This window comes from Anomaloglossus baeobatrachus, chromosome 8, assembly GCF_048569485.1.
Source record: "Anomaloglossus baeobatrachus isolate aAnoBae1 chromosome 8, aAnoBae1.hap1, whole genome shotgun sequence".
In the NCBI taxonomy this organism is placed as follows: Eukaryota; Metazoa; Chordata; class Amphibia; order Anura; family Aromobatidae; genus Anomaloglossus; species Anomaloglossus baeobatrachus.
In genome coordinates, this window is record NC_134360.1 from 2,668,803 (window position 1) to 2,695,120 (window position 26,318).

General features: G+C 51.1%; 1 protein-coding gene across 3 annotated transcripts in view; it reads right to left on the minus strand.

The window, feature by feature from the left end:
* CFAP92 (cilia and flagella associated protein 92 (putative)) overlaps positions 1–26,318 on the minus strand; it is a 168,868-nt gene that overhangs the window by 121,958 nt on the left and 20,592 nt on the right. For all 3 annotated transcript variants that reach the window (XM_075321247.1, XM_075321248.1, XM_075321250.1), the window contains exons 2-4: positions 18,831–19,024; positions 16,652–16,865; positions 10,307–10,420 (exon numbers count right to left, since the gene is read on the minus strand). In XM_075321247.1, coding sequence (XP_075177362.1) covers positions 10,307–10,420; positions 16,652–16,865; positions 18,831–19,024 — 522 coding nt within the window. The remainder of the gene's footprint in view (positions 1–10,306; positions 10,421–16,651; positions 16,866–18,830; positions 19,025–26,318) is intronic.

Below are 26,318 nucleotides of genomic sequence, written 5' to 3' on the forward strand. Positions count from 1 at the left end.
GAGCATGTAAAAAGGATCCAGCCCTCGGCGCTGCTGATTGCTCAGCGCCTGTCCCCTTCCCTGAGTGACAGGGAGGGGGCGGGAACGAAGCGGCACTAGGCCGCAGAAGCCGGGGACTGGATTTATAAGCGCCGCCGCCGTAAAAGCGCGGTCGGCGCCCAGTCCCCGGCGAACTACAAGTCCCAGCCGCGCCGCCGCTCCCGGAGCGTCCGGCGCGGTAGTTCCCAATACACAAAGTCACTCAGCAAAGCTGCAGTGACTGTAACCCTTTACTGTCCCCGGCGCACTAGCACACCCAGCAAGTCTGGAGTGTGCTGTGTCTGTGTGTCCGGGGACACAGAGTACCTGTAATGGTGCAGGGCCATGTCCCTGAACGGTACTCCAGCTCCGTATCCAGCAGGTTCAAATGGGTCTGTGGATGGAGCCCGGCGTCAGAGCTTTGAGGCCGGCAGGATCCCACTTCCTCAGAGCCCCTCAGGGGGATGTGGAAGGAAAGCAGCATGTGGGCTCCAGCCTCCGTACCAGCAATAGGTACCTCAACCTTACAACACCATCAACGGGTGAGAAGGGAGCATGCTGGGGGCCCTATATGGGCCCTCTTTTCTTCCATCCGAAATAGTCAGCAGCTACTGCTGACTAAAATCTGTGGAGCTATGCATGGATGTCTGACCTCCTTCGCACAAAGCTTGAAAACTGGAGAACCCGTGATACCACGGGGGGGTATAGCCAGAAGGGGAGGGGCCTTGCACTTTTTAGTGTAGTGCTTTGTGTGGCCTCCGGAGGCAGTAGCTATACCCCAATCGTCTGGGTCTCCCAATAGAGCGCTGAAGAAAAAAAGGTCTTGTTGGGTATTTTAATAAAATGACTTCACTGAAACAGGAGATCATATCTAAGGCGGGCTTTGCACACTACGACATCGCAGGTGCGATGTCGGTGGGGTCAAATTGAAAATGACGTACGTCCGGCATCGCATGCGACATCGTAGTGTGTAAAGGTTCGATGATACGATTAACGAGCCCAAAAGCGTCGTAATCGTATCATCGGTGCAGCGTCGGCGTAATCCATAATTACACTGACGCGATGGTCCGATGTTGTTCCTCGCTCCAGCAGCAGCACACATCGCTGTGTGTGAAGTCGCAGGAGCGAGGAACATCTCCTACCGGCGTCACTGCGGCTTCCGTAGGATATGCGGAAGGAAGAAGGTGGGCGGGATGTTTACATCCCGCTCATCTCTGCCCCTCCGCTCCTATTGGCCGCCTGCCGTGTGACGCCGCACGACCCGCCCCCTTAATCGGCCAGAGCGACGTCCCAGGACAGGTGAGTCCATGTGAAGCTGCCGTAGCGATAATGTTCGCTACGGCAGCTATCACAAGGATATCGCAGCTGCGACGGGGGCGGGGACTATCGCGCTCGGCATCGCAGCATCGGCTTGCGATGTCGCAGCGTGCAAAGCCCGCCTTAGTATCATTAGATATGTGTAACAGAAGATTCACCTCCAGCGCTGAAGTCCTCCAGATACAGTCATATGAAACAGTTTGTGCACCCCTATTAATGTTAACCTTTTTTCTTTAATTTGGGTTTTTGCTATTTCAGTTTCATATATCTAATACCTGATGGACTGAGTAATATTTCTGGATTGAAATGAGGTTTATTGTACTAACAGAAAATGTGCAATCCGCATTTAAACAAAATTTGACCGGTGCAAAAGTATGGGCACCTCAACATAAAAGTGACATTAATATTTTGTAGATCCTCCTTTTGCAGAAATCACAGCCTCTAGTCACTTCCTGTAGCTTTTAATGAGTTCCTGGATGAAGGTAGATTTGACCATTCCTGTTACAAAACAATTCCAGTTCAGTTAAGTTTGATGGTCGCCGAGCATGGACAGCCGCTTCACATCATCCCACAGATTTTCAATGATATTCAGGTCTGGGGACTGGGATGGCCATTCCAGAACATTGTAATTGTTCCTCTGCATGAATGCCTGAGTAGATTTGGAGCAGTGTTTTGGATCATTGTCTTGCTGAAATATCCGTCCCCTGCGTAACTTCAACTTCGTCACTGATTCTTGCACATTATTGTCAAGAATCTGCTGATACTGAGTTGAATCCATGCGACCCTCAACTTTAACAAGATTCCCGGTGCCGGCATTGGCCACACAGCCCCAAAGCATGATGGAACCTCCACCAAATGTTACTGTGGGTAGCAAGAGCTTTTCTTGGAATGCCGTGTTTTTTTGCCTCCATGGATAACGCCTTTTTTGTATGACCAAACAACTCAATCTTTGTTTCATCAGTCCACAGGACCTCCTTCCAAAATGTAACTGGCTTGTCCAAATGTGCTTTTGCATACCTCAGGCGACTCTGTGGCGTGCTTGCAGAAACGGCTTCTTTCTTCGGCGCTCCATTGGGAGACCCAGACGATTGGGTGTATAGCACTGCCTCCGGAGGCCACACAAAGCATTACACTAAAAAGTGTAAGGCCCCTCCCCTTCTGGCTATACACCCCCAGTGGGATCACTGGCTCACCAGTTTTCTGCTTTGTGCGAAGGAGGTCAGACATCCACGCATAGCTCCACTGTTTAGTCAGCAGCAGCTGCTGACTATGTCGGATGGAAGAAAAGAGGGCCCATACTAGGGCCCCCAGCATGCTCCCTTCTCACCCCACTTGCGGTTTGTAAGGTTGAGGTACCCATTGCGGGTACGGAGGCGGGAGCCCACATGCTGTTTTCCTTCCCCATCCCCCTGAGGGGCTCTGAGGAAGTGGGATCTTACCGGCCTCCAAGCCCTGAGGTCGGGCTCCGTCCACAGACCCATTGAACCTGCTGGATAAGGAGCCGGGGTACCGTTCAGGGACAAGGCCCTGCAACATTCAGGTACTCTGTGTCCCCCTATGGACTGGCCGCGCACACTCCAGACTTGCTGGGTGTGCTAGTGCGCCGGGGACAGTAGCGCTGCGCGCTGGGGTTTGAGTCACTGCAGCTTGGCTGAGTGACTTTATGTGTTGGGAACTACCGCGCCGGCCGCTCCGGGAGCGGCGGCGCGGCTGAGACTTGTAGTGCGCCGGGGACTTAGCGCCGACCGTGCTTTTACGACGGCGGCGCTTATAAATCTAGTCCCCGGCTTTTGCGGCCTAGCTCCGCTTCGTTCCCGCCCCCTCCCTGTCAATCAGGGAAGGGGACAGGCGTTGTGCAATGGTCAGCGCCGAGGGCTGGAGCCTTATTTACATGCTCCAGCCCTCTCACTGGGCACAGTGGGACGCAGGTTTCCCGCTTTTTGTCTGAGCACACCCAGGGCCCGCCCCCCCTCCACAGAGACGCCGGCAGCCATTCCTGCAAATGCAGTCTGGCTGGGGAACGGACACAGGCTCTGGGAGACCCAGACAAGGGATTTCTGGCGACCACACACCCGCGTTTAGCGGGCGGTAAGCAGCACATTCGTGCTGGCCCCACTAGTGCCACAGTGTTATTTGGTGTACTTTTTCCTGTACCAGATATATCTATATATATTGCACTGTAAGGTCGCTTCTTGGCTGTATACCCCTATTGCTCTGAGGAGACGACAACATGTCATCTGCAAAACGCAAGGGTGCCAAGACACAGGCTGTGAACGCTGCTTGTGCCGCTTGTGGGGCTAATCTACCGGCAGGTTACAATGACCCCCATTGTGTGCAATGTTCGGTCCCTGTGCCACTTCGTCAGCCGGAGCCTATGGTGGTAGTGGCCCAGGCAGAGTCGCCGGTGAACCCTGTCCCGGTGACGGGGACAGAGTTTGCTGTTTTTGCTGACAGGATGTCTGTCACTATGACAAAAATCCTAGAGACCTTGCAGGCCAGGCCAGTTACTCAGTCCATGGACACTGCTGCGGCAATGTTCCCCGGTCCCCCTCAGTTGGAGTTAATCAGTGCTTCAAGGGGGTCCCAGGCATCTCAGCCTGACGGCTCTGATTCAGATGACAGTCCCAGGCAGCCTAAGCGTGCTCGCTGGGAGAGACCCCCCACGTCATCACGCGGATCAGGGTCTCAGCGAGAAGAGTCTCTACATGATGAGACAGAGGAGGGTGATCAGGAGTCTAATCCTGAAACCGCTCTCAATCTGGATACTCCTGATGGTGACGCCATGGTAAATGACCTTATAGCGGCCATCAATAGACTGTTGGATATTTCTCCCCCAGCCCCTTCTGCAGAGGAGGCAGCTGCACAGCAGGAGAAGTTCCATTTCAGGTATCCCAAGCCTAAACTGAGTACTTTTCTGGACCACGCTGACTTCAGAGAATCAGTCCAGAAACACCATGCCTACCCAGATAAGCGTTTCTCCAAACGTCTTAAGGATACACGTTATCCCTTTCCCCCTGACGTGGTCAAACGCTGGACCCAGTGTCCAAAGGTGGATCCCCCAATCTCCAGGCTTGCGGCTAGATCCATAGTTGCAGTGGAGGATGGGGCTTCACTTAAAGATGCCAATGACAGACAGATGGACCTTTGGTTGAAATCTGTCTATGAAGCTATCGGCGCGTCGTTTGCTCCAGCATTCGCGGCCGTGTGGGCACTCCAAGCTATTTCAGCTGGTCTGGCACAGGTGGACTCTATCATACGTCCAGCAGTGCCGCAAGTGGAGTCCTTAACTTCGCAAATGTCTGCGTTTGCGACCTATGCTATCAACGCTGTCCTGGACTCTACGAGCCGTACCTCAATTGCGTCTGCCAACTCTGTTGTCTTGCGCAGAGCCTTGTGGTTAAAGGAATGGAAAGCGGATTCTGCTTCCAAAAAATGTTTAACCAGCTTGCCGCTATCTGTAGATAGACTGTTTGGTGAACAATTGGCTGAAATCATTAAGCAATCCAAGGGTAAGGACTCCTCCTTACCCCAGCCCAGATCAAGCAAACCTCAACAGAGGAAGTGGCAGTCGAGGTTTCGGTCCTTTCGAGGCTCCAGCAAGACCCATTTCTCCTCGTCCAAAGGGACTCAGAAGGAGCAAAGGAGCTCAGATTCCTGGCGGGCTCAGTCACGCCCCAAGAAAGCAACCGGAGGAACCGCTTCCAAGGCGGCTGCCTCATGACTTTCGGCCTCAGCCCTCCGCATCCTCGGTCGGTGGCAGGCTCTCCCGCTTTTGCGACATTTGGCTGCCACAGGTCAAAGACCGGTGGGTAGCAGACCTTTTGTCTCACGGGTACAGGATAGAATTCAGTTCTCGTCCTCCGCCTCGGTTCTTCAGAACCTCCCCACATCCCGACCGAGCAGATGCCCTTCTGCAGGCGGTGTGCTCACTAAAAGCAGAAGGAGTGGTGATCCCTGTTCCTCTGCAGGAACAAGGGCAAGGTTTTTACTCCAATCTCTTCGTGGTTCCAAAAAAGGACGGCTCGTTCCGTCCTGTTCTGGACCTAAAGCTGCTCAACAAGCATGTGAACGCCAGGCGGTTCCGGATGGAATCCCTCCGCTCTGTCATTGCCTCAATGTCTCAAGGAGATTTCCTTGCATCAATAGACATCAAAGATGCTTATCTCCACGTGCCGATTGCTACAGAGCACCAACGTTTCCTACGTTTCGTGATAGGAGACGACCATCTCCAGTTCGTAGCTCTGCCATTTGGTCTGGCGACAGCCCCACGGGTTTTCACCAAGGTCATGGCGGCAGTGGTAGCAGTCTTGCATTCTCAGGGTCATTCGGTGATCCCTTACTTAGACGATCTACTTGTCAAAGCACCCTCTCAAGAGGCATGCCAACACAGCCGGAATGTTGCGCTGGAGACTCTCCAGACTTTCGGGTGGATCATCAACTTTTCAAAGTCAAACCTGGCACCGACTCAATCACTAACGTATCTTGGCATGGAGTTTCATACTCTCTCAGCGATAGTGAAGCTTCCGCTGGACAAGCAGCGGTCTCTACGGACAGGGGTGCAGTCTCTCCTTCAGGGTCAGTCGCACCCCTTAAGGCGCCTCATGCACTTCCTAGGGAAGATGGTGGCAGCAATGGAGGCAGTCCCGTTCGCGCAGTTTCATCTGCGTCCACTTCAATGGGACATTCTCCGCCAGTGGGACGGGAAGACAATTTCCCTAGACAGGAAAGTCTCCCTTTCTCAGACGGCCAAGGATTCTCTGCTATGGTGGCTCCTTCCCACCTCATTAACGCAGGGAAGATCATTCCTGCCCCCATCCTGGGCAGTGGTCACGACAGACGCGAGTCTGTCAGGGTGGGGAGCAGTTTTTCTCCACCACAGGGCTCAAGGGACGTGGACTCAGCAGGAGTCCACCCTTCAGATCAATGTTCTGGAAATCAGGGCAGTGTATCTTGCCCTATTAGCCTTCCAGCAGTGGCTGGAAGGAAAGCAGATCCGAATTCAGTCGGACAACTCCACAGCGGTGGCATACATCAACCACCAAGGAGGGACACGCAGTCGGCAAGCCTTCCAGGAAGTCAGGCGAATTCTCATGTGGGTAGAGGAAAGAGCTTCCACCATATCAGCAGTTCACATCCCGGGCGTAGAAAACTGGGAAGCAGACTTCCTCAGTCGCCAGGGCATGGACGCAGGGGAATGGTCCCTTCACCCGGACGTGTTTCAGGAAATCTGCCGCCGCTGGGGGGTGCCGGACGTCGACCTAATGGCGTCTCGGCACAACAACAAGGTCCCGACCTTCATAGCGCGGTCTCGCGATCAAAGAGCTCTGGCGGCAGACGCCTTAGTGCATGCCCAGAGTGTTACGCAAGATCAGATCCGATTGCGGCCGCGTCATACTAGTCGCCCCAGACTGGCCGAGGAGGTCGTGGTACCCGGATCTGTGGCATCTCACGGTCGGCCAACCGTGGGCACTACCAGACCGTCCAGACTTACTGTCCCAAGGGCCGTTTTTCCATCGGAATTCTACGGCCCTGAACCTGACTGTGTGGCCATTGAGTCCTGGATCCTAGCGTCTTCAGGATTATCCCAAGGGGTCGTTGCCACCATGAGACAGGCTAGGAAGTCCACTTCTGCTAAGATCTACCACAGAACGTGGAAGATTTTCTTATCCTGGTGCTCTGCACAAGGAGTATCTCCCTGGCCATTCGCGTTACCTGTCTTTCTTTCCTTCCTGCAATCTAGGTTGGAAAAGGGCTTGTCGCTCGGCTCCCTTAAAGGGCAAGTCTCGGCACTATCCGTGTTTTTTCAGAAGCGTCTAGCACGACTTTCTCAGGTGCGCACGTTCCTGCAGGGGGTTTGTCATATCGTACCTCCGTACAGGCGGCCGTTAGATCCGTGGGATCTAAACAAGGTCCTTGTTACTCTCCAGAAGCCGCCCTTCGAGCCTCTGAGGGATGTGTCACTTTCTCGACTCTCACAGAAAGTGGCCTTTCTGGTAGCGGTCACGTCTCTTCGGAGAGTGTCTGAACTAGCAGCGCTGTCTTCCAAAGCTCCTTTCCTGGTGTTCCACCAGGACAAGGTAGTGCTGCGTCCCATTCAGGAGTTTCTCCCTAAGGTGGTATCCTCTTTTCATCTTAATCAGGATATCTCCTTGCCTTCCTTTTATCCGCATGCAGTTCATCGGTATGAAAAGGATTTACATTTGTTGGATCTGGTGAGAGCACTCAGAATCTACATTTCCCGCACGGCGCCCCTGCGCCGCTCGGATGCACTCTTTGTCCTTGTCGCTGGTAAGCGCAAAGGGTCGCAGGCTTCCAAAGCCACCCTGGCTCGATGGATCAAAGAACCAATTCTTGAAGCCTACCGTTCTGCTGGGCTTCCGGTTCCATCAGGGCTGAAGGCCCATTCTACCAGAGCCGTGGGTGCGTCCTGGGCATTACGACACCAGGCTACGGCTCAACAGGTGTGCCAGGCAGCTACCTGGTCGAGTCTGCACACTTTCACCAAACATTATCAGGTGCATACCTATGCTTCGGCGGACGCCAGCCTAGGTAGAAGAGTCCTGCAGGCGGCAGTTGCCTCCCCGTAGGGGAGGGCTGTCTTTGCAGCTCTAACATGAGGTATTTCTTTACCCACCCAGGGACAGCTTTTGGACGTCCCAATCGTCTGGGTCTCCCAATGGAGCGCCGAAGAAGAAGGGAATTTTGTTACTTACCGTAAATTCCTTTTCTTCTAGCTCCTATTGGGAGACCCAGCACCCGCCCTGTTGTCCTTCGGGATTTTTGGGTTGTTTTTCGGGTACACATGTTGTTCATGTTGAATGGTTTTCAGTTCTCCGATGTTACTTCGGAGTGAATTTGTTTAAACCAGTTCTTGGCTTTCCTCCTTCTTGCTTTTGCACTAAAACTGGTGAGCCAGTGATCCCACTGGGGGTGTATAGCCAGAAGGGGAGGGGCCTTACACTTTTTAGTGTAATGCTTTGTGTGGCCTCCGGAGGCAGTGCTATACACCCAATCGTCTGGGTCTCCCAATAGGAGCTAGAAGAAAAGGAATTTACGGTAAGTAACAAAATTCCCTTCTTCGCATCACTCTCCCATACAGCTTCTCCTTGTGTAACGTGCGCTGTATTGTTGACCGATGCACATTGACACCATCTGCAGCAAGATGATGCTGCAGGTCTTTGGAGATGGTCTGTGGATTGTCCTTGACTGTTCTCACCATTCTTCTTCTCTGCCTTTCTGATATTTTTCTTGGCCTGCCACTTCTGGGCGTAACAAGAACTGTACCTGTGTTCTTCCATTTCCTTACTATGTTCCTCACAGTGGAAACTGACAGGTTAAATCTCTGAGACAACTTTTTGTACCTTCCCCTGAACAACTATGCTGAATAATCTTTGTTTTCAGATCATTTGAGAGTTGTTTTGAGGAGCCCATGATGCCACTCTTCATATGAGATTCAAATAGGAGAACAACTTGCAAGTGGCCACCTTAAATACCTTTTCCCATGATTGGATGCACCTGCCTATGAAGTTCAAAGCTCAATGAGGTTACAAATCCAATTTAGTGCTTCAGTAAAGGTCCAGTCACACTAAGCAACTTACCAGCGATCCCAACAACGATAGGGATCGCTGGTAAGTTGCTAGGAGGTTGCTGGTGAGATGTCACACTGCGACGATCCAGCGATCCCACCAGCAACCTGACCTGGCAGGGATCGCTGGAGCGTGGCTACACGAGTTGCTGGTGAGCTCACCAGCAACCAGTGACCAGCCCCCAGCGCCGCGTGGAAGATGCTGTGCTTGGTAACTAAGGTAAATATCGGGTAACCAGCCCGATATTTACCTTGGTTACCAGCTCACGCAGCTACACGTGCAGAGAGCAGGGAGCAGCGCACACTGAGCGCTGGCTCCTTGCTCTCCTAGCTACAGCACACATCGGGTTAATTACCTGATGTGTGCTGCAGCTAAATGTGCACAGAGCAGGGAGCAGCGCACAATGCTTAGCGCTGGCTCCTTGCTCTCCTAGCTGCAGGACACATCGGGTTAATTAACCCGATGTGTCCTGCAGCTACATGTGCACAGAGCAGGAGCCGGCACTGACAGTGAGAGCGGCGGAGGCTGGTAACAAAGGTAAATATCGGGTAACCAAGGACAGGGCTTCTTGGTTACCCGATGTTTACATTGGTTACCAGCCTCTGCAGAAGCCGGCTCCTGCTGCCTGCACATTTAGTTGTTGCTGTCTCGCTGTCACACACAGCGATCTGTGCTGCACAGCAGGACAGCAACAACTAAAAAATGGCCCAGGACATTCAGCAACAACCATCGACCTCACAGCAGGGGCCAGGTTGTTGCTGGATGTCACACAGCAACATCGCTAGCAACGTCACAAAAGTTGTTCGTTAGCAGCGATGTTGCTAGCGATGTTGCTGTGTGTGACGGGGCCTTTAGTCAGTAAAAAGTAGTTAGGAGTGTTCAAATCAAGAAATTGATAAGGGTGCCCATACTTTTGCACCGGTCAAATTTTGTTTAAATGCGGATTGCACATTTTCTGTTAGTACAATAAACCTCATTTCAATCCAGAAATATTCCTCAGTCCATCAGTTATTAGATATATGAAACTGAAAGAGCAAAAACCCAAATTGTTATAAAGAAAAAAGGTTAACATTAATAGGGGTGCCCAAACTTTTTCATATGACTGTATACTGTATTCCCCAATATGTGTAACAGAAAACACCTCCAGCGCTGCAGTCCTCCAGATATACTGTATTCCCCGATGTGTAACAGAAGACACTCACCTCCAGCGCTGCAGTCCTCCAGATATACTGTATTCCCCGATGTGTAACAGAAGACACTCACCTCCAGCGCTGCAGTCCTCCAGATATACTGTATTCCCCGATGTGTAACAGAAGACACTCACCTCCAGCGCTGCAGTCCTCCAGATATACTGTATTCCCCGATGTGTAACAGAAGACACTCACCTCCAGCGCTGCAGTCCTCCAGATATACTGTATTTCCACTTTTCTCAAAAGTAACACTTTGTTTGGGCAGACGGTCTTCAAAGAGTTTTCTCTGATTCAATAGCACTTGCTTTACTGCAGCCAATGACATAAAAGAGAACAATAAAAACATAACTATACATTGCACTCACTGTCCAGAGTGAGCACAAAGTAACACAGGTCTACATAAAAGTAAAGTACTGGGGGGGAGGGGAGAATCCGTGCCCCATGAAGGATGTGGATAATACACTGCACATTATTACACTTGCAATATGTCCGTTGCGGCAGAGAAATAACCTAATTACTTTGTTTTTTTTTACGTATTTCTAATTTCCTAATATGTGAGAATTTTAGGTGTTATCATTGAGGCTATGGCTATGGCAATGTCTATGGGGCGGACGTCTACTTTATGAATGGACCCCAAATCTTACTGTCCCTATCAAACTAGAACACCAGTTGACCTATGTGATGGGCTGAAAGGCTGCATCCTGCCCAGCATGGCCATCCACATATAGGAAGCCACGTGCACGTGGCTGGCACCCTGCAGGAGCCTCATCTATGTGCAGGTACAATACGCCTCCTCCTGTGTATTGGGTGAGGGGCTGCTCATCAGTATTTAGTCATGCTCGCTCTATATCTGCACACTCCTGAGGACGAGGTGATCACTTGTTTCTTACACTAATTTTTCTTCACTTATTACTTTTCTTTATGTGCAGTGTTGACCCCGTATCATTGGGTGGTGTCCTCCTGGATCTCTCTTCTGCTGGGGACTATGCACCAGCACTTACAGCCTTTTCTATGATTTTCCCCGCTCATAGCTGGTTTAGTTTTGTCCTCCTGGATCTCTCTTCTGCTGGGGACTATGCACCAGCACTTACAGCCTTTTCTATGATTTTCCCCGCTCATAGCTGGTTTAGTTTTGTCCTCCTGGATCTCTCTTCTGCTGGGGACTATGCACCAGCACTTACAGCCTTTTCTATGATTTTCCCCGCTCATAGCTGGTTTAGTTTTGCCCTCCTGGATCTCTCTTCTGCTGAGGACTATGCACCAGCACTTACAGCCTTTTCTATGATTTTCCCCGCTCATAGTTGGTTTAGTTTTGTCCTCCTGGATCTCTCTTCTGCTGAGGACAATGCACCAGCACTTACAGCCTTTTCTATGATTTTCCCCGCTCATAGCTGGTTTAGTTTTGTCCTCCTGGATCTCTCTTCTGCTGGGGACTATGCACCAGCACTTACAGCCTTTTCTATGATTTTCCCCGCTCATAGCTGGTTTAGTTTTGTCCTCCTGGATCTCTCTTCTGCTGAGGACTATGCACCAGCACTTACAGCCTTTTCTATGATTTTCCCCGCTCATAGCTCGTTTAGTTTTGTCCTCCTGGATCTCTCTTCTGCTGGGGACTATGCACCAGCACTTACAGCCTTTTCTATGATTTTCCCCGCTCATAGCTGGTTTAGTTTTGTCCTCCTGGATCTCTCTTCTGCTGGGGACTATGCACCAGCACTTACAGCCTTTTCTATGATTTTCCCCGCTCATAGCTGGTTTAGTTTTGTCCTCCTGGATCTCTCTTCTGCTGGGGACTATGCACCAGCACTTACAGCCTTTTCTATGATTTTCCCCGCTCATAGCTGGTTTAGTTTTGTCCTCCTGGATCTCTCTTCTGCTGAGGACTATGTACCAGCACTTACAGCCTTTTCTATGATTTTCCCCGCTCATAGTTGGTTTAGTTTTGTCCTCCTGGATCTCTCTTCTGCTGGGGACTATGTACCAGCACTTACAGCCTTTTCTATGATTTTCCCCGCTCATAGTTGGTTTAGTTTTGTCCTCCTGGATCTCTCTTCTGCTGAGGACTATGCACCAGCACTTACAGCCTTTTCTATGATTTTCCCCGCTCATAGTTGGTTTAGTTTTGTCCTCCTGGATCTCTCTTCTGCTGGGGACTATGTACCAGCACTTACAGCCTTTTCTATGATTTTCCCCGCTCATAGTTGGTTTAGTTTTGTCCTCCTGGATCTCTCTTCTGCTGGGGACTATGCACCAGCACTTACAGCCTTTTCTATGATTTTCCCCGCTCATAGCTCGTTTAGTTTTGCCCTCCTGGATCTCTCTTCTGCTGAGGACTATGCACCAGCACTTACACCCTTTTCTATGATTTTCCCCGCTCATAGCTGGTTTAGTTTTGTCCTCCTGGATCTCTCTTCTGCTGGGGACTATGCACCAGCACTTACAGCCTTTTCTATGATTTTCCCCGCTCATAGCTCGTTTAGTTTTGTCCTCCTGGATCTCTCTTCTGCTGAGGACTATGCACCAGCACTTACAGCCTTTTCTATGATTTTCCCCGCTCATAGTTGGTTTAGTTTTGTCCTCCTGGATCTCTCTTCTGCTGGGGACTATGTACCAGCACTTACAGCCTTTTCTATGATTTTCCCCGCTCATAGTTGGTTTAGTTTTGTCCTCCTGGATCTCTCTTCTGCTGAGGACTATGCACCAGCACTTACAGCCTTTTCTATGATTTTCCCCGCTCATAGTTGGTTTAGTTTTGTCCTCCTGGATCTCTCTTCTGCTGGGGACTATGTACCAGCACTTACAGCCTTTTCTATGATTTTCCCCGCTCATAGTTGGTTTAGTTTTGTCCTCCTGGATCTCTCTTCTGCTGAGGACTATGCACCAGCACTTACAGCCTTTTCTATGATTTTCCCCGCTCATAGCTGGTTTAGTTTTGTCCTCCTGGATCTCTCTTCTGCTGAGGACTATGCACCAGCACTTACAGCCTTTTCTATGATTTTCCCCGCTCATAGTTGGTTTAGTTTTGCCCTCCTGGATCTTTCTTCTGCTGAGGACTATGCACCAGCACTTACAGCCTTTTCTATGATCTTTTTCCCCGCTCATAGTTGGTTTAGTTTTGTCCTCCTGGATCTCTCTTCTCCTGAGGACAATGCACCAGCACTTACAGCCTTTTCTATGATTTTCCCCGCTCATAGCTGGTTTAGTTTTTGCCCTCGATCTCTCTTCTGCTGAGGACTATGTACCAGCACTTACAGCCTTTTCTATGATCTTTTTCCTCGCTCATAGCTCGTTTAGTTTTGCCCTCCTGGATCTCTCTTCTGCTGAGGACAATGTACCAGCACTTACAGCCTTTTCTATGATCTTTTTCCCCGCTCATAGCTGGTTTAGTTTTGTCCTCCTCGATCTCTCTTCTGCTGAGGACTATGTACCAGCACTTACAGCCTTTTCTATGATTTTCCCCGCTCATAGCTGGTTTAGTTTTGTCCTCCTGGATCTCTCTTCTGCTGAGGACTATGCACCAGCACTTACAGCCTTTTCTATGATTTTCCCCGCTCATAGTTGGTTTAGTTTTGCCCTCCTGGATCTCTCTTCTGCTGGGGACTATGCACCAGCACTTACAGCCTTTTCTATGATTTTCCCCGCTCATAGCTGGTTTAGTTTTGTCCTCCTGGATCTCTCTTCTGCTGGGGACTATGTACCAGCACTTACACCCTTTTCTATGATTTTCCCCGCTCATAGCTGGTTTAGTTTTGTCCTCCTGGATCTCTCTTCTGCTGAGGACTATGCACCAGCACTTACAGCCTTTTCTATGATTTTCCCCGCTCATAGTTGGTTTAGTTTTGTCCTCCTGGATCTCTCTTCTGCTGAGGACTATGTACCAGCACTTACACCCTTTTCTATGATTTTCCCCGCTCATAGCTCGTTTAGTTTTGTCCTCCTGGATCTCTCTTCTGCTGAGGACTATGTACCAGCACTTACAGCCTTTTCTATGATTTTCCCCGCTCATAGCTGGTTTAGTTTTGTCCTCCTGGATCTCTCTTCTGCTGAGGACAATGCACCAGCACTTACACCCTTTTCTATGATTTTCCCCGCTCATAGTTGGTTTAGTTTTGTCCTCCTGGATCTCTCTTCTGCTGAGGACTATGTACCAGCACTTACACCCTTTTCTATGATTTTCCCCGCTCATAGTTGGTTTAGTTTTGCCCTCCTGGATCTCTCTTCTGCTGAGGACTATGTACCAGCACTTACAGCCTTTTCTATGATTTTCCCCGCTCATAGTTGGTTTAGTTTTGTCCTCCTGGATCTCTCTTCTGCTGGGGACTATGCACCAGCACTTACAGCCTTTTCTATGATTTTCCCCGCTCATAGCTCGTTTAGTTTTGTCCTCCTGGATCTCTCTTCTGCTGAGGACAATGCACCAGCACTTACAGCCTTTTCTATGATTTTCCCCGCTCATAGCTGGTTTAGTTTTGTCCTCCTGGATCTCTCTTCTGCTGAGGACTATGCACCAGCACTTACAGCCTTTTCTATGATTTTCCCCGCTCATAGCTGGTTTAGTTTTGTCCTCCTGGATCTCTCTTCTGCTGAGGACAATGCACCAGCACTTACAGCCTTTTCTATGATTTTCCCCGCTCATAGCTGGTTTAGTTTTTGCCCTCGATCTCTCTTCTCCTGAGGACTATGTACCAGCACTTACAGCCTTTTCTATGATCTTTCCCACTCATATCTGGTTTTGTTTGATAATAGGCAATAATTTCATATTCCTCATAACATTGGACACTTATGCGGGCGTCACACGAGACGATCTGTCGTGCGATATGTCGTTGGGGGTCATGGTTTTCGTGACGCACATCCGGCATAGTTTGCGACGTCGTCCCGTGTGACAGCTACGAGCGTCTGTAAACGATCGCAAATTGGTTACGAATCACGAATCGTTTACACGTCGCTCATTTTTAAAAAATCGTTTATTCTACTTTGCGCTGGTTGTTCATAGCTCCCGGGGCAGCACACATCGCTCCGTGTGACACCCCGGGAACGATGAACTCTGCTTACCTGCGTCCCGCGGCACCCGCCGGCTATGCGGAAGGAAAGAGGTGAGTGGGATGTTTACGTCCCGCTCATCTCCGCCCCTCCGCATCTATTGGCCGGACACTGTGTGACGTCGCTGTGACCCCGAACGTCCCTCCCCCTTCAGGAAGTGGATGTTCACCGCCCACAGCGAGGTCGTCCGGGAGGTAAGTGCGTGTGACGGGGGGTTAACGACTTTGTGCGCCACGGGCAACTAATTGCTCGTGACGCACAAACGACGGGGGCGGGTACGATCGCTCGTGCAATCGCAGGATAGATCGTACCGTGTGACGTCCGCATTAAGGATATAAACATACCAATCATCTAAAGAAAGGGGGTCTTGAGGCCCAACATTCTCATCATTGCATGTCAGCAATGAAGAGGTTAAACGATGTGGTGATCCTCTGTGAGCTCTGCTGCTTCATGCAATGTCTATGGGGCGGACGTCTACTTTATGAATGGATCAGTACTGCAGATGCTCTTGCTCCAATGTCCTTTCTGTAGATTTGCAGTGGGTGGTATGGGGGGGCTGGGAATCCGCTCTAGCAATCAGGAGGGGTCCAGGCAGTAGGGCTGCTACCGATCAGAAATACATTGCCTTATCATAGGTGATAAATATCCATTCTGGGGTAATCCCTATAGAGAACATGTCAGACGACTCATACTGCACAAACATCAGGTTGCATGAATCGGAGACCACTCCGTTATTGCAGACATGCAGATTTTACTAGAAGACGCTGTGGCCAGGGACGATGTGACTAGTCCAAGAGGCAGGTCCTCACCAGAGTCCTGCTCAGTTACAAAACGCTAACTGAGGATCTAATGGTAAAGACCTGTCAGTGTATGGCAACGGGGTGGGGAGAAGCTGACGGGAAACGGCCTCTTAATTAGTCCAGACAAAACTTTTTTTTTTTTTTTCATAAATCAAAATGTCACATGAAATGCAATATTACTTAGCAGAGATCATTCATTCTCAAAATTCTCATTTCATGGGTAAAGTGTGTCTTCAGTGAAATCAGACTTTCCCATTACAGAGACTTGGGATGGCAGTGGGTGCTCATAAAGTTCTATGCAGAACGGTCACTGATTGCAGGAGAACTTGCAGCAGAATGTCTGTCGCCTGTAGATCCTCTCGTGTCCATAACACTTCAAAGGCAGCAGCTATCATCAAACTCCGTAACGGAAAATGCATCTTCACTGAATACAGATCTTACCCATGAATTGAGGATGAATGCAGTCCAGAGGGTGAAAGCAGCAGATTTCTCTAATAGTTTTCATGTTCCCTGGTGATTTATGAAATAGACTTTGAAATTACGGTTATTCTTTAAAGTACGAGTTTCAGACTAAAACAGAGACCTGTGCAATAATGGAGCCGGTGGCTGATTCCTGCTGACAGTGGTCCGGCGGCAGAAATGGGCTGACATGTTCCACTTACAATCAGTGATAATAAGGATCCAGTATAATAAACGTTACCTCCAGGGTCCTCGCCGTCCCTCACAGCTGACACTCTGAAAGCCTTGGGTCGATCAAACCTGGCTTTAGCTGACACCTTGTCTTTGGTGCTCCACATCTTCACCCGGATCTCATGTTTTAAGGCTTTTAATAGAAGGTCTTTTGTAACAGAGATGTCCACGCTGTGGCTCCAGGTCAGCCAGGTGCGCTCATTTTCTTGCCATGGCTTTAACAACTGGAAGGATGCAGGAGAATTTATGCTTGTGAGTCTGATGGCACTGCCGTTATCTCACAGGTGATTGTACGTTTGCAGAGTTCACAGGAGATGACAGTACTAGTATTGTAGAATTACAGCACATAATCTTCAACGTTTCTACCTTCCATTACAAATACCCAGAGGAAAAAGAAAGATGCAACCTACAAACGCTGAAAAATCACTGGACCCGAGCACAAAACAAACACCGCAATAATGTGCAACGGAAAAGTGTAAAATGTAAGGACGGATCTGCAGCCCCTCCTGCTGGTCATGTGCAGTACTGCAACCAACGAGGCTTCAATGAGAGAACAGCTACTATGAAAGTATAAAATGAAACAAAAAGCCAAACCGCATAAAGAAAAGTTATCAACACGTCAGATCTGCCCTTTACTCAGTCACTGAGCCTCCCCCAAAATCAGAACAAGAGGAATGGACCTCCTGTATTATACTCCAGAGCTGCACTCATTCTGCTGGTGTAGTCATAGGATATTAGAGTTGGAATGGACCTCCTGTATTATACTCCAGAGCTGCACTCATTCTGCTGGTGTAGTCATAGGATATTAGAGTTGGAATGGACCTCCTGTATTCTACTCCAGAGCTGCACTCATTATTCTGCTGGTGTAGTCATAGAATATTAGAGTTGGCATGGACCTCCTGTATTATACCCCAGAGCTGCACTCATTATTCTGCTGGTGTAGTCATAGAATATTAGAGGTGGAATGGACCTCCGGGGTCATCTAGTCCAACCCCCTGCTCAAAGCAGGATTCACTAAATCATCCCAGACAGATGTCCGTCCAACCTCTTTTTAAAGACTTCCATTGAAGGAGACCTCAGCACCTCTCGTGGCCGCCTGTTCCACTCATTGATCACCCTCACTGTCACAGTTTTTTCTAATATCTAATCTGTATCCTCCCATCAGTTTCATCCCATTGCTTCTAGTCTTTCCTTGTGAAAATGAGAATAAAACTGATCCCTCTACAGCGTGACAGCCTTTAAGATATTTGTAGGCCGCTATTAAGTCTCCTCTCAGTCTTCTCTTTTGCAGCTAAACAATCCTAAATCCTGTAACCGTTCCTCATAGGACATGGTTTGCAGACCGGTCACCATTCTGGTCACTCTTCTCTGAACTTGCTCCAGTTTGTAAATGTATTTTTAAAATGTGGTGCCCAGAACTGGACCCAATATTCCAGATGAGGTCTGACTACAGAGGAGTAAAGGGGGATAATGACTTCACGTGATCTAGACTGGATGCTTCTGTAATACATCCTAGAATGGGGTTTGCCTTTTTTGCTGCTGCGTCACACTGTTGACTCATGTTCAGTCTGTGATCTATTAGTATACCTAAGGGCGGCGTCACACAGTACGATCTATCGTGCGATCGCATGAGCGATTGTACGCGCCCCAGTCGTTTGTGCGCCACGGGCAACTAATTGTGTCGTTAACCCCCGTCACACGTACTTACCTCCAGGACGACGTCGCTGTGGGCGGCGAACATCTTCCTGAAGGGGGAGGAACGTTCGGCGTCACAGCGACGTCACACAGCTGCTGGCCAATAGAAGTGGAGGGGCGGAGATGAGCGGGACGTAACATCCCGCCCACCTCTTTCCTTCCGTATTGCTGGCGGCCGAAGGTAAGCTGCAGTTCATCGTCCCTGGGGTGTCACACAGAGCGATGTGTGCTGCCTCGGGAACGATGAACAACCGGAGTACAGAAGGAGGACCGACATTTTGAAAATGAACGACGTTGCAACGAGCAACGATAACGTGAGTATTTCTGATCGTTCGCAGTCGTTCGTAGCTGTCACACGCTACGATATGTCTAACGATGCTATCGCCCGATATATCATACCGTGTGACGCCGCCCTGAGTAGCTCCTCCTCCTCCTTCTCCTCCTCCTCGTGATTTACACAATGGAAATAAGCTTAATCTGCTAGACCCTCTCACCCGAGTCTCCTGCTCCATGTACAGCTTGGCCACGGCCCCAAACATGATCACGTCCACTCTGGTGGCTTCTGTGTCTTCAGGGAGGAGGAAATATTCAAAGTGGAAATACTTCTGGGCTTTTGGGGCCTCAATAACGTTCTTGGGGTGCTTACTGAGGACCTTTCCTTTACTGTCCGCGTTGGATTTGTTTTCCTCTACAGAAATGATAAGACGAGATGAAGGATAAAGGACAAACATCTCCGATCAGAGGATCACACTCGTCTGTCCACACCACGCTCACACCCCAGGTCAGAGGATCACACTCGTCTGTACACACCACGCTTACACCTCAGGTCAGAGGATCACACTCGTCTGTACACACCCCGCTCACACCCCAGGTCAGAGGATCACACTCGTCTGTTCACACCACGCTCACACCCCAGGTCAGAGGATCACATTCGTCTGTTCACACCACGCTCACACCTCAGGTCAGAGGATCACACTCGTCTGTACACACCACGCTCACACCCCAGGTCAGAGGATCACACTCGTCTGTTCACACCACGCTCACACCCCAGGTCAGAGGATCACATTCGTCTGTTCACACCACGCTCACACCTCAGGTCAGAGGATCACACTCGTCTGTACACACCCCGCTTACACCCCAGGTCAGAGGATCACACTCGTCTGTACACACCCCGCTTACACCCCAGGTCAGAGGATCACACTCGTCTGTACACACCACGCTCACACCCCAGGTCAGAGGATCACACTCGTGTCTGTACACACCACGCTCACACCCCAGGTCAGAGGATCACACTCGTGTCTGTACACACCACGCTCACACCCCAGGTCAGAGGATCACACTCGTGTCTGTACACACCACGCTCACACCCCAGGTCAGAGGATCACACTCGTGTCTGTACACACCACGCTCACACCCCAGGTCAGAGGATCACACTCGTCTGTTCTCACCACGCTCACACCCCAGGTCAGAGGATCACACTCGTGTCTGTACACACCACGCTCACACCCCAGGTCAGAGGATCACACTCATCTGTACACACCACGCTCACACCCTAGGTCAGAGGATCACACTCGTCTGTTCTCACCACGCTCACACCCCAGGTCAGAGGATCACACTCGTCTGTACACACCACGCTTGCACCTCAGGTCAGAGGATCACACTCGTCTGTTCACACCACGCTCACACCCTAGGTCAGAGGATCACACTCGTCTGTACACACCACGCTTACACCTCAGGTCAGAGGATCTCCGCATGTACAAACTGTGACAGGAGCGTGCAGAGCATCTCACTCTCACTGTGCACGGGGGATCGGTTACTAATGTACCCCACGGGGAGACGTGTGGGGTTCACACTTGTATCGCCCATCACGCCGGTCCTATGTGCCTGAAGAGCAAAAATCTGTGTTCAGACATACAGTGCCTTGCTAAAGTATTCAGCCCCCTTGAATTTTTCTACCTTTTCCCACATTTCAGGCTTCAAACATAAAGATAAAGAAGGGAATTTTGTTTACTTACCGTAAATTCCTTTTCTTCTAGCTCCTATTGGGAGACCCAGACAATTGGTGTGTATAGCTTCTGCCTCCGGAGGCCACACAAAGTATTACACTTTAAAAAGTGTAACCCCCTCCCCTCTGCCTATACACCCTCCCGTGCCTCACGGGCTCCTCAGTTTTGGTGCAAAAGCAGGAAGGAGAAGACTTATGAATTGGTATAGGGTAAATTCAATCCGAAGGATGGTCGGAGAACTGAAACCATGAACCAAAGGAACAATTCAACATGAACAACATGTGTACACAAAAGAACAACAGCCCGAAGGGAACAGGGGCGGGTGCTGGGTCTCCCAATAGGAGCTAGAAGAAAAGGAATTTACGGTAAGTAAACAAAATTCCCTTCTTCTTTGTCGCTCCATTGGGAGACCCAGACAATTGGGACGTCCAAAAGCAGTCCCTGGGTGGGTAAAAGAATACCCCGATAAAAGGAGCCGAAAACGGCCCCCTCTTACAGGTGGGCAACCGCCGCCTGAAGGACTCGCCTACCTAGACTGGCATCTGCCGAAGCATAGGTATGCACCTGATAGTGTTTCGTGAAAGTGTGCAGACTAGACCAGGTAGCTGCCTGACACACCTGCTGAGCCGTAGCCCGGTGCCGCAATGCCCAGGACGCACCCACGGCTCTGGTAGAATGGGCTTTCAGTCCTGAAGGAACCGGAAGCCCAGAAGAACGGTAGGCTTCAAGAATCTGTTCCTTGATCCACCGGGCCAAGGTTGACTTGGAAGCCTGCGACCCCTTACGCTGGCCAGCGACAAGGACAAAGAGCGCATCAGAACGGCGCAGTGGCGCCGTGCGAGACACGTAGATCTGGAGTGCTCTCACTAGATCTAGCAAGTGCAAATCCTTTTCACATTGGTGAACTGGATGAGGGCAAAATGAAGGTAAGGAGATATCCTGATTGAGATGAAAAGTAGATACCACCTTAGGGAGGAATTCCGGGACCGGACGCAGAACCACCTTATCCTGGTGAAAAAACAGGAAGGGGGCTTTGCATGACAGCGCTGCAAGCTCCGACACTCTACGGAGCGATGTAACTGCCACTAGAAATGCCACCTTCTGCGAAAGACGTGATAGAGAGACATCCCGCAGCGGCTCGAAAGGTGGTTTCTGAAGAGCCGTTAGCACCCTGTTAAGATCCCAGGGTTCTAGCGGACGCTTGTAAGGTGGGACTATGTGGCAAACTCCCTGCAGGAACGTGCGGACCTGCGGAAGCCTGGCTAGACGCTTTTGAAAAAACACGGAAAGCACCGATACTTGTCCCTTGAGAGAACCGAGAGACAAACCCTTGTCCATTCCGGATTGAAGGAAGGAAAGAAAAGTGGGTAAGGCAAACGGCCAGGGGGTAAAACCCTTATCAGAGCACCAGGATAAGAAGATCCTCCAAGCCCTGTGATAGATCTTGGCGGACGTTGGTTTCCTGGCCTGTCTCATAGTGGCAATGACATCTTGAGATAACCCTGAGGACGCTAGGAGCCAGGACTCAATGGCCACACAGTCAGGTTGAGGGCCGCAGAATTCAGATGGAAAAATGGCCCTTGAGACAGCAAGTCTGGTCGGTCTGGGAGTGCCCACGGTTGACCCACCGTGAGGTGCCACAGATCCGGGTACCACGACCTCCTCGGCCAGTCTGGAGCGACTAGGATGGCGCGGCGGCAGTCGGACCTGATCTTGCGTAACACTCTGGGCAGCATTGCCAGAGGCGGAAATACATAAGGCAGTCGAAACTGCGACCAATCCTGAACTAATGCGTCCGCCGCCAGCGCTCTGTGATCCTGAGACCGTGCCATGAATGCCGGGACCTTGTTGTTGTGCCGAGACGCCATGAGATCGACGTCCGGCGTTCCCCAGCGGCAACAGATCTCTTGAAACACGTCCGGGTGAAGAGACCATTCCCCTGCGTCCATGCCCTGGCGACTGAGAAAGTCTGCTTCCCAGTTTTCCACGCCCGGGATGTGAACTGCGGAGATGGTGGAGGCTGTGGCCTCCGCCCACAGCAGAATCCGCCGGACTTCTTGGAAGGCTTGACGGCTGCGCGTGCCGCCCTGGTGGTTGATGTACGCGACCGCCGTGGCGTTGTCCGACTGTATGCGGATCTGCCTGCCCTCCAGCCACCGATGCCGATGAAATGCCTTTAGGGCTAGATACACTGCCCTTATCTCCAGAACATTGATCTGAAGGGAGGACTCTGTCAGAGTCCAGGTTCCCTGAGCCTTGTGGTGGAGAAAAACCGCTCCCCACCCTGACAGACTCGCGTCCGTCGTGACCACAGCCCAGGTGGGGGGCAGGAAGGATTTTCCCTTCGACAGAGAAGTGGGAAGGAGCCACCACTGAAGAGAGGTTTTGGCTGCCCGAGAAAGAGAGACGTTCCTGTCTAGGGACGTCGACCTCCTGTCCCATTTGCGGAGAATGTCCCACTGGAGTGGACGCAGATGAAACTGCGCAAAGGGGACTGCCTCCATTGCTGCCACCATCTTCCCCAGGAAGTGCATGAGGCGCCTCAAGGGGTGTGACTGGGCCCGCAGAAGAGAGTGCACCCCTGTCTGCAGCGAACGCTGTTTGTCCAGCGGTAGCTTGACTATCGCTGAGAGAGTATGAAACTCCATCCCGAGGTAAGTCAGTGATTGGGTCGGAGTCAATTTTGACTTTGGGAAATTGATGATCCACCCGAACCTCTGGAGAGTCTCCAGAGCAACGGTCAGGCTGTGTTGACATGCCACCCGGGAGGGTGCCTTGACTAGGAGATCGTCTAAGTAAGGGATCACCGAGTGGCCCTGAGAGTGTAGGACCGCCACAACGGATGCCATGACTTTGGTGAAGACCCGTGTGGCTGTCGCCAGGCCGAAATGCAGTGCCACAAACTGAAGGTGTTCGTCCCCGATGGCGAAACGCAGGAAGCGTTGATGCTCTGGTGCGATCGGCACATGGAGATAAGCATCCCTGATGTCGATTGATGCTAGGAAGTCTCCTTGGGACATCGAAGCGATGACAGAGCGGAGAGATTCCATGCGAAACCGTCTGGTTCTCACGTGTCTGTTGAGCAGTTTGAGGTCCAAAACGGGACGGAATGATCCGTCCTTTTTTGGCACCACGAACAAGTTGGAGTAAAAACCGCGACCACGTTCCTGAAGGGGAACGGGGATCACAACTCCTTCTGTCTTCAGAGTGTTCACCGCCTGAAAAAGTGCATCGGCTCGCTCGGGGGGCGGAGATGTTCTGAAGAAACGAGTCGGAGGACGAGAGCTGAACTCTATCCTGTAACCGTGAGACAGAATGTCTCTCACCCATCGGTCTTGGACATGTGGCCACCAGGCGTCGCAAAAGCGGGAGAGCCTGCCACCGACCGAGGATGCGGTTTGGGGAGGCCGACAGTCATGAGGAGGCCGCCTTGGAGACGGTGCCTCCGGCGGTCTTTGGAGGACGTGACTTAGACCGCCATGCATAAGAGTTCCTCTGGTCCTTCTGTGGCCTGTTAGACGAGGAGGATTGGGACCTGGCTGAGGGCCGAAAGGACCGAAACCTCGCTTGAATTTTCCGTTGCTGAGGTTTGTTTGGTTTGGACTGGGGTAAGGACGAGTCCTTTCCCTTGGATTGCTTAATAATTTCATCCAATCGCTCGCCAAACAATCGGTCTCCAGAAAAAGGCAAACCGGTTAAGAACTTCTTGGAAGCAGAGTCTGCCTTCCATTCGCGTAGCCACATGGCCCTGCAGACTGCCACCGAATTGGCGGATGCTACCGCTGTACGGCTAGCAGAGTCCAGGACGGCATTCATGGCGTAGGATGAAAATACCGACGCCTGAGAAGTCAAAGACGCAACTTGCGGAGCAGAGGTATGTGTGACCGCATTAATCTCAGACAGACAAGCTGAGATAGCTTGGAGTGCCCACACGGCTGCAAAGGCCGGGGCAAAAGACGCGCCTGTGGCTTCATAGATGGATTTCATTAGGAGCTCTATCTGCCTGTCAGTGGCATCCTTGAGCGATGAACCGTCTGCCACTGATACTACGGATCTAGCCGCCAGTCTAGAGACTGGAGGATCCACCTTGGGACATTGAGCCCAACCCTTAACTACGTCAGAGGGGAAGGGGTAACGTGTGTCATTAAGGCGCTTAGTAAAGCGCTTGTCCGGAAATGATCTGTGCTTCTGGACAGCATCTCTGAAGTTAGAGTGATCGAAAAAAGCACTCCGTGTACGTTTGGGAAACCTAAACTGGTGTTTCTCCTGCTGCGCAGCCGACTCCTCTATAGGTGGAGTTGGGGGAGAAAGATCTAGCACCTGGTTGATGGACGCTATAAGGTCATTTACTATGGCGTCCCCTTCAGGTGTATCAAGATTGAGAGCAACGTCAGGGTCAGAGCCCTGAGCTGCGACCTCCGCTTCATCCTCCAGAGAGTCCTCAAGCTGAGACCCCGAACAGCGTGATTAAGTCGGGGAAGATTCCCAGCGAGCCCGCTTAGCCGGTCTGGGACTGCGGTCCGTGCCGGAGTCCTCCCCGTGAGACCTAGGTGCCACTCCAGGAGCACGCTGCGGCGCAGACCGAGAGGGGCCTGGGGGCGATGATCCCGCAGTGCCCGGGGCCTGTGTAAAGGCCGATCTGGACTGCAAGGCTTCTAGTATCTTAGCAGACCATTTGTCCATAGACTGAGCCATGGATTGTGAAAGCGACTCAGAGAGTTTCTCAGCTAAAACTGCAAACTCTGTCCCTGCCACCTGAACAGGGGAAGCCGGCGGTTCTACCTGAACCGAGAGTCCCACCAGTGCCCGAGGCTCCGGCTGAGCGAGTGCAACAGGGCCCGAGCATTGCTCACAGTTAGGGTAGGTGGAACCTGCAGGTAGCATAGCCGCACAAGATGTACAGGTTGCAAAATAACCCTGTGTCTTGGCACCCTTGCTCCTTGTGAACGACATGCTGTTGTCTCCTAGGAGAGTGATCACTGAGGGTATATAGCCAAAAGCAAAACAATGCGGCCGAACAGAGAAAATGTATACAAATTATTATATATATATATATATATATATATATATATATATATATATATATATATATATATTTATTTATTTGTGCGGTAGCACGGTCGGCTGCGCAGCAGAAGACACTGGATCCAGGCATTAAGGTTCACAGCACACGGTTTTAATGTCCAAACAAAAGTCCATAACACAATACATGTGCCTCTCCAGCAGAGAACTCAGGGAGTTCTGTTCACTCCCTCACACCCGGCACACCTGCCCTCGTTACCGTTTCCTTTTAACCCTTCCTTCAGCCTGTAGGGGAACAGCATTAACCCTAGAGTGGATTTACTTTCTAACATGGAGTGAGCACAACCGGGGCGAGACATACCGGCCGTCATAGATAACCCCGGTCACAGTCTCACATACCCCCCCCCCCGTCAGTTCAAGCGTGCGGGGTTGAACTCCCGCCATCAAACACGGGCCGCGGGACAAGGCATCGGCGTTGCCCTGCAACCTACCGGCCCGGTGTTCAACCGTAAACCGGAAGTTTTGCAGAGAAAGGAACCACCGGGTAACTCGGGCATTCCGTTCCTTGGCGGACCTCATCCAGACCAGTGGAGAGTGATCCGTCACCAAGCGAAACTGCCGTCCCAGCAGGTAATAGCGTAGGGACTCCAAGGCCCACTTGATCGCCAGGCACTCCTTCTCCACTACACTATAATTCCGCTCGGGAGGGGTGAGCTTCCTACTTAAGAAGGTGACGGGGTGTTCCTCCCCCTGAACCACCTGAGACAGCACTGCCCCCAGGCCGATCTCCGAGGCGTCGGTCTGTACTATGAACTCCTTCCGGAAATCAGGGTTGACCAGAACGGGCTGTCCGCACAGGACCTCCTTCAGGGCCCGGAAGGAGTCCTCGGCCTGCGGAGTCCAGCGCACCATGACGGACTTCTTGCCTTTGAGAAGGTCCGTCAAGGGGGCTGA